The sequence below is a fragment of the Columba livia genome, chromosome 13, assembly GCF_036013475.1.
Source record: "Columba livia isolate bColLiv1 breed racing homer chromosome 13, bColLiv1.pat.W.v2, whole genome shotgun sequence".
In the NCBI taxonomy this organism is placed as follows: domain Eukaryota; kingdom Metazoa; phylum Chordata; class Aves; order Columbiformes; family Columbidae; genus Columba; species Columba livia.
The window spans coordinates 12,839,070-12,847,054 of NC_088614.1; the positions used below are offsets into that span (position 1 = coordinate 12,839,070).

Genomic DNA, 7,985 nt, shown 5'->3' on the forward strand with positions numbered 1-7,985 from the left:
TTGCTTGCCAGCGGTCTAAGTGAGCAGCTGCAGCACCAATCCTGCCTCAGGCTTGAACTCCCATGTTTCTGCCCCCGTCACAGGTAAGGTGGGCAGAGCTCACCCGAGCTGCTTGCTGCCCATTCCCTGCCCTCACTATTGCTGGGAAAACCAGGAATGTGCTGGACAACATTATCTTAACCCAGTGCTGACCCAGCCTTGAGCAAGGGGTGAAGGAGCAAACTCCGAAGGCACCCACCAACCTGAATGCCCCCTCCAAGTCAGGGGGTGCTGAGCCCCCCTGGAGACCCAGGCTCTCACTGCCCTCACCTGAAGCAGCCAAGAACTGGTGGATCTGAAGTCAGTGAACATGTGGTAATGTTTAGCAGCACATGCTTCAGTTCCAAAGGCTGATACAGAGCTCCTGGTACTAAGGCAAGACAAATACTTGCCCCAATACTGTCTGCTTAGCTTAGGTCTTTCTCTGTAGCTGCAGATCTGTGGACAAGGCACAAAACAGAAGGTGTGACCAGCCTGTCACCCCCACTGTCCTGCTGAACAATTAACTCCAATTTACCAAAATTGGAGATGAAGACCTGCAAGCTTCTTTTGTCACTGGTACCTGCGTAAACATTAACCCTGGTGTAAATCAGGATTATCTCTCTGACCTCAACACAATTACTCCGTTTAAAAAAAAAAAAAAATGAGCTGAGGGGGGAGGAAATTGCTGATGAGTTTACAGCTCTGTGTGCGGTCAGGCTTGTTTTCACCGTGTGGCAATTTCTCAGCGCGGCAGGAGCAGCTGGTGCAGAATTTGCTGGTGTGTGAGGAGGCGTCCAGCAGCCTTGCAGCCTGGTGCACTCCCTTTGCTCACCCAGCTGCAGTGACACAGGGGAAGACCCTGCAAGGAGCCGCCATCCGGCTTACGCAGGCCCGGTGCAGTGGTGATGTCAGGGTCTGATGCAATTGCGTGCTGTCCAAAGGTCACTCCGTGGGCTGGGACAGGGCAAGGATCAGAGGACAGCATGGTCCAGACAAGCCAGGCTGATTCTTGGGATTTGGTTCAATGTGTTTATTCAGCAGGAAACACTGCGCTTGCCAGGTGTCTGTCTTTAAAGAGCATTTCATGGTGCTGTTGTGACAGTCTCTTTGGATGATGTGGCAGCTTCCTCAGAGCCCATGAACAAGACTTTAGCCTTTTGTCGGCGCTGGGGTTGGTGACCTCGGGCAGGCAGGGAGCTCTCAGCGTGCTCCAGTGTCACACAGGCAGGGCTGTGCCATGGTGGGTCTATGGGAAGAGTCTGCCTGTGTGTCTCTGAGCATTTCTATGCCTGAACAGAGCCAGTTCTGCCCAAGACACATCTGGAGGGCTTCACCTGCAGACACAACCCGGCAGCACCCAAGGAAAGGTGCTCTGGCAATACGTCCTGGCAGCTGGGTGCTGGGACAGGCACAGAGCTGCCAACACTTTGTCGTAAACCCAGCAAACCCGGGCAGTTCCCATCCTTTCGCTCAGTTGTTCCACTGCTTGACAGAGCAACTCATCCCCAAAATGACCAACCCTCCCCAGCCCGTGCCACTCCGGACCAGTAACAAAACATTCCTGCTGGACAGGGGAAAAGAACCGGAGGGAACCTGTGACAGGAGGCTGGAAAGAAGCAGCACGGCAGGGTCACAGGCCAGGATTCAGCAGTCTCCTGCTGCCAGGGCTGCCCCGACCCCGCCAGCGCTTTGCCAAAAGGCCACCGAACCCGCGGCAGAGGGACCCGGCGGCCCCGGGCCAGCGGGAGGGCAGGACCGGACAGTCCGCCGGTGGGACCGAGCCACGCTGAAGTATCCCCCCAGGTCTGCCACCAGTGACACTCGTGGAGCGTGGACATCCCCGAAGAGGGGCAGGCGCCCGCCCGTACTGGCTGGGCAGAGGAGCCGTGTCCGGGCGGGCGGCAGCGCCGGGAGAAGCGGAGCCGGCTCCGGCCCGGGCAGACGGGCTGGGGGCTCTCGCCGCCCGCCTGGCTCCGCCCCCGTTGCCACGGCGACGTTGTCAGCAACCCTTCGGCCACGCCCCCCACCCCGCCTCGACCAATGGCGCGGCGGCGCCCGGCCTGCTCGCCGGTGACGTCATGGCCGGTGAAAATCCCCCGTGGCCGCGGGAGCGGCGCTGGCGGCGGCGCGGCCCCGTGGCCCGGTGCGGCCCGGCCCGGCCGGCAGCATGGCCAAGCACCACCGCACGCCGGCGCGCTCCGCCGAGCCCGTCATCGAGGTCAAGAGCAAGGTAAGCGCCTGCCGGGCCGGGGCTGGTGCCGATGCCGGTACCGCTGGGTCACGGCCGGGCGCGCCGCCCGCCGCGCCGGACAGCACACGTGGGGTGGCACTGCGCACCGGGCAGCGGCGGGGGAGCCAGACCGTGCCGGCGCTCCGCTCCCCTGCGCTGCGGTGGCTCTGCCGCGGGCCTCCCCGAGCCCGGCCCGGCTCGGCAGCCGCGGCGTCCACCCACCGTGGGCTCCGCCGGGCCGCGGGCCCGCTCAGTGCGGCCGGCACCGGCCGTGGGAGCGTCGCCGGGGAGTGCTCGCCAGATGCACACCCTCGCCGGTGCGTGGTGCTGGCAGCCCCTGTGTGCGGGACGGCTCTGCCGGTGTGGGCGTGCTGGATGTGTGATCACCCCAGGTGCACGCCTTGCCCAGATGTGCGTGTGCCCAGATGTGCACGCTCACCATGGCATGCACATTCCCGGCTATGCTGTCACACAGATGTGCACCCCCAGCAAGGTATGAACACCCTGTTGTGTCCCCAGATATGTACGCTTACATGGCTGTGTGCTTACCCTGATATGGTTTCCCCCAAATACCTGTGCTCACCTGGCACACTCCTGCCCAGAAGTGTGCCCTTGCCCAGCTGTGCCCACCCATGCAGCTCTGTGCTCACCCAGATGTGCACTCCCCTGCCACACCCTTGCCCGGCTGTGCCCTTGCCTGCCCGGGACCCCAGCGGGTGTGCAGTTCCCTTCTTCCCAGGGAGCACCGTCTGTCATCTGCCCTGGGATCGGTGCAATCCCCCTTGGGCAGCACGATCCTCGTGGCATTCGTCAGCCTGTTCTTAATTGGCTTCCCCTTCATCGTGACTGAAGGAGGCAATAATTAACGCTGTTGCTCACCAGGTGCTACGGCAGCACCCGTGTCGCAGGGAAAGGCTTCCCAGCAGCACAGTGCCTGCTGTGGCTGGTGGCATGGCCAGAGGGCCCTTCCTCTGCTGCACAGGGATCTCTCTGCCTCGTCACTTTGGTGTTTGGGCAGGAAAACAGTTGTGCTCCTTTTATTTTGCTTTTGGGAGGGGCTCTGGCTGGTGGTCATCACTGCCTTTGTGCTGCTGGAGCTCTGGAGCCAGCAGTGCCTGGCTCTGCGGGATGCCCTGCCTGTGTTGGTCATACCAGCCCTGCCCGGCCTCACCCTTTTCCTCCTCTTCCTCCTCTTCCACAGTTTGATGCCGAATTTCGCCGCTTTGCCATGAAACGCTCCGGTGCAGGCAGCTTCCAGGACTTCTACCGCTTGCTGCAGACGGTGCACCAGATCCCACGGGTGGATGTGCTCCTGGGCTACACAGACATCCATGGTGACCTCCTGCCAATCAACAACGATGACAACTACCACAAAGCCCTGTCCTCTGCCAACCCCCTCCTCAGGGTCATCATCCAGAAGAAGGGTAAGAGGAGAAGGGCGTTGGGTCTGTCCTCCCCATCAAGGGACACGAGCTATGTCCCATGGTATCGTCGATTCCACGTTTGACCTGTGACTGTGGTGGGGACAGCTGGTCATGTACCCTCCAGCCAGTGCTGGGTGTTCAGATCTCGGGGTAGTGGCACTGGGAGGCTCCCAGAGCCCCACGGGGCTGGGGCACCACACAGAGTCTCTCTGGCAGCCCTTCCCTGTGGTGGGGGGCACCCACCCCAGCCCAGCCCCATGCTCCCCAGCAAGCAAAGGCAAATCTTTGCAGTTCACCCCTTTGAAGTCGTGTTTTTCCGGCAGGGCTTGTGTGGGCATCCAGCAAACACCGTGTTGCTCCCCTGAGCACCATGCCGGGAGCCCAATCCAGCTCCCTGCCCTGAGGCTGCAGCAGCAGCCATCATTTTGGCAGGGCTCTTGGGGTGCCTGGTGCTGCTGAGTTTTTAGTGGTGGGAGGAGGCTTGTCGCCTTCCCGGCAGCCCAGGGGTTCTCCCTGACCTTAGTGGTGCGTTCCTGCAGAGCAGCGTCCTTGCACAGGAGCGCAAAATCACCATGATAGCAGCATCTCAGCGAGCATGAAAGCCTCCTGGTGACAAACACCCTGGGTACGTCTCCTCTTCATTGGGAAGATGAGCCGGTCCCCTTCTACTAGTTTACTACCATAAAAGTTTCTCTTTAGTAGCACCATCAAGCAACAGCATGCAAAGCCGGAGCCTGGTCTTCCTGTTTCCCCAGCGTGCCGCACAGACAGACTCTGTGTTTCCAGCTCACGTTAGTGGTACCAAGTCCCTGGGTGAGGGGTGACGCTAGTGGCTGGTCCCAGCTGCTGTGCCAGTTTTCCTGGTCTCTTGCATTGAGGTGATGCAGGATGCCCTGGACATGTGTCCTCTGGGGCCACTGGCATGGGGGCCGGCAGTGGTGATCCAGGATGCTGGCAGGAGGGAGCTGGAGCTCGTGTTGTGCTCAGGGGCTGCCACTGCCAGCGCTGAACCATCCCATGTGCCTGGACCAACACCTGGGCCCGAGCTGCAGCACAGGGAGCCAGCACAGGGCTGGGTGTGCCGGAGCTGCCGTGGGAGCATTGCTCCTGCTGCCAGAGCCATCCTATCTGCTGCTGGGAAAAGCCTGCAAGGGCCCATGGACGACTGTGCCAAGGGGGCACAGTGTGGAGAGCAGGCAGTCGCAGCCCTGGCACTGTGGGCAGCATGATAAGGAGGGCAAGGAGGCAGCTCTGGCAACCCCCAGCACCTGGCCATGCCTGTGGGAGAAGGGCCATGGGGCCAGCAGCAACACAGGAGGTGTGCGGAGAGGCCAGGAGCAAGCCCTGGGTGAGTCACAGCTGATTTAAAATGGATCCAGGTCATCCCAGGGCTGGGCTGTCGCTGAACCAGTCCGGGTCGGTGAGGAATGTGGCTGCAGAGTCTCTCTCGCATGCCGGGCATGGGGAGCTGTGCACACGTGTGTGTATGTAGGTGTGCACACCTCAGTGGGCTCCGTGGCAGCCACTCCTGCCTCAGAGGGTCAAACAGTGGAGGTTGCAGCTTGGTTCCTCTCTGTGCTGTCACTCCATCAGCTGAAGCCATCCCTGCGGGGCAGCCTGGCCAGGGACTAGTGATGCTGGCCCTCCTGAGCTGGCTGGGCCCATGGGAAGGGCAGGAGAAAGCCCAGCACATCACCTGGGCTACCGCTGGGCTTGTCCATGGGGTGCTGGACCTGCCTGGCCCAGCCATTCTGCACCCCTCAGAGACGAGCTGTGCACTGAAATAGCTGTGGGAAAGCCTCCACCGCCCTTCCCCGAGCTAAAAATATGCCAGGCTGTGTGTGCAGGGAGATATTTATAACCCAGGAGCCCTGGCAGGTTGGCTTAGCTGAGGAGAAACCCAGCGTCCCCGGGGCTTGGGGGCATCCCCAGTGCCCCTGAGGCTGGAGCAGGGTCCAGGTGCTGGTGGGGAGTACCACAGGGAACGTGCTAGCAATGCAGCATCCACATCTGTGGTCCCACATGGAAAGGGATGGGGAGAAACCAGAGCGTGCCGAGGGGCTGCTCTCCAGCTCTTGGAGGATGTGGCCGAGTAGGGGACATGCTGGAGCCGGGCCCCACAGAGCAGTGCCAGGACAGGGGCAAGGAGGATGGAGTCAAAACCTGTGTGGTGGTGCCAGATGGTGGAACAAGAGGCAGCGGCACAAATCACAGTTTGGCATGTTCAGGGGACTCAGAGATGCTGCAGCCCTGGGCTGGGTCTCCAGGCGTTGAGGAGTCTCTGTCCTTGGGGATGGCTCTGCAGGACACAGCTGCAGCCATCCCCACCCTGTGCCAGCGATGGCCCCGACTGAGCAGGAACAAGGGACTCTGGTGCTGTCTCATGGGGTTGCACTCACCCTCAGGGAGCCGTTTGCTGCCACAACAGCCCTCATGTGGGGGGAGGCTCATGCAGCGGGGGCTTTCCTCTCCCCAAACTGGGGCATGGCTGTGGCTCCAAGGCCATCACGGCTGGCAGCTCTAGTGTTAAACCGCAGAGTTTGGCTTAAAGTGTGATTAAGGCTGAATCACTGCCTCGATCCCACTAATCCCAGTCTCATGTATGCTGGGTAATCCCAGGAGATGGGCCTGGCAGAAACAGGCTGCAGGAAAAGCCGGGCTGATGCTCTGGGGAGGAAAAGCCAGTGAGAGCCGTGAGCAGAGCACTTCTCCCACTGCCCCCCCCAACACCTGGGGCCAAGTGCACGTGGTTGTGTCCCCGGGCAGCTGCAGTGCCTGACCCTTGTCCTCCCTTGCTCCCTACAGCAGAGTCTGATGCCAGCGTCTTCGCCTCGAACTCCTTGCAGCGGAAGAAGAAGGGGCTACTGCGCCCCACGCACTACCGAGCCAAGCCTCACCTCCTCATCGGGATGCCCCAGGACTTCCGCCAGATCTCTTCCATCATCGATGTGGACATCCTGCCCGAGACCCACCGCCGTGTGCGGCTCCACAAGCATGGCTCTGACAAGCCGCTGGGCTTCTACATCCGTGACGGCGTTAGCGTGCGTGTGGCCCCGCAGGGTGTTGAGAAGGTGCCTGGCATCTTCATCTCCCGCCTGGTGAAGGGCGGCTTGGCCGAGAGCACAGGGCTGCTGGCGGTGAGCGACGAGATCCTGGAGGTCAATGGCATCGATGTGGCCGGCAAGTCCTTGGACCAGGTGACAGATATGATGGTGGCCAACAGCCACAACCTCATAATCACCGTTAAACCGGCCAACCAGCGCAACAACGTCATTCGCAGCAGCAAGGCCTCGGGCAGCTCGGGCATGTCCACAGACAGCACCCCCAGCCAGCAGACGCCCAGCCCGGCCTCACAGTATCTGAGCAACTACAGCACGGCCGAGAGCGACGAGGAGGGCGACCTGGTCATCGAGAGCGACAGTGCATCCCACTACATGCCCGGGGGCTGCCCCAACGGGGGCCCTGCGGACGGACCCCTCCAGCGGAGCGTGTCCCCGCACAGCTCGCGGGGCTCCCTGCAGTCCCTTGGCAGCCACGACGGCAGCCCTGGCCGGGGCAGCGGGCGGGAGGACGGCACCCTGCTCACCCTATAGCCGCAGGGTCCTGTGCTGCCCTGGCCAGCTGGCCGGGTTTCTGCACAGCTGGGCTGGTTTTGAGCACGGGGGCGATGACAGGTGGGTTGGCAGGGGCGAGCGGGCCTGTCCGCTGCCCTCTCCTGCTGCCCATGTCCCCAGGAGCCCTGCTGCAGCATCTGCACCCACCAGGTGCTGCCCCTCCAAGCCCCCAAGCCTCCCACCCCCTCCTTCCAAACAAGCGGGGTTTTTTAATTGTTTTATTGAAATATGCATCATCAATTAATATATTGCAATGGACAGTAAAACCTTTTCTAGAAAGCAGCCCGCTTGTCCCTGGCTCACATCATCCCAGGGGGCTGGATCCCAACAGCCATGGGGCGCAACTGCCCCCCAGGAGAGCAAACAGCCTCGGTGACAGGGTATGGGGCAGGCATGTCCCCACCAGACCATTGCCACACATCCCATGTGCTGTGGCCCATCCCAGCGTGGGGCAGCAAGAATGCTGCAACTGGCTCTGCAGGACCCCAGGAGAAGGGGGACAGGCCGGGGGGAGAGAGCAGGTGGGGACCCCTTGGGGAGGGATCCCAGCCCCACACGCACAGGGCAGTCCTGGGAGCTGCACCCTTGACCTGGGGAATGGTGTAGCTTCACTGCTGGGTGACCCCAGCAAAGCACATTGCGGGGAGAGGGGGGGCTGGAGGGACTCTGGGGCACATCACTCCCCCTGCACGTCCC

The 7,985-nt window shown here is 61.7% G+C and overlaps 1 protein-coding gene across 2 annotated transcripts; it reads left to right on the top strand.

The window, feature by feature from the left end:
- The first annotated feature begins 2,091 nt into the window (after nucleotides 1-2,091).
- On the top strand, nucleotides 2,092-7,571 carry LOC102088280 (partitioning defective 6 homolog alpha). 2 transcript variants are annotated; one of them, XM_065029177.1, is made up of 3 exons: nucleotides 2,092-2,251; nucleotides 3,453-3,675; nucleotides 6,481-7,571. In XM_065029177.1, the coding sequence occupies exons 1-3, from the start codon at nucleotides 2,189-2,191 to the stop codon at nucleotides 7,266-7,268; spliced, it is 1,074 nt and encodes a 357-aa protein (XP_064885249.1). In that variant the 5' UTR covers nucleotides 2,092-2,188; the 3' UTR covers nucleotides 7,269-7,571. The 2 variants fall into 2 exon arrangements, with proteins under 2 accessions (XP_064885249.1, XP_064885250.1); XM_065029178.1 differs by having other exon boundaries at nucleotides 6,484-7,571.
- Nucleotides 7,572-7,985: the final 414 nt, after the last annotated feature.

Excerpts from the sequence above, each read along its gene's own strand:
- LOC102088280 (XM_065029177.1), top strand. The coding sequence starts at position 2,189 with ATGGCCAAGCACCACCGCACGCCGGCGCGCTCCGCCGAGCCCGTCATC. Across the intron at positions 2,252-3,452 it reads TCATCGAGGTCAAGAGCAAG|TTTGATGCCGAATTTCGCCG; the intron begins GTAAGCGCCTGC and ends CCTCTTCCACAG. Across the intron at positions 3,676-6,480 it reads GGTCATCATCCAGAAGAAGG|CAGAGTCTGATGCCAGCGTC; the intron begins GTAAGAGGAGAA and ends TGCTCCCTACAG.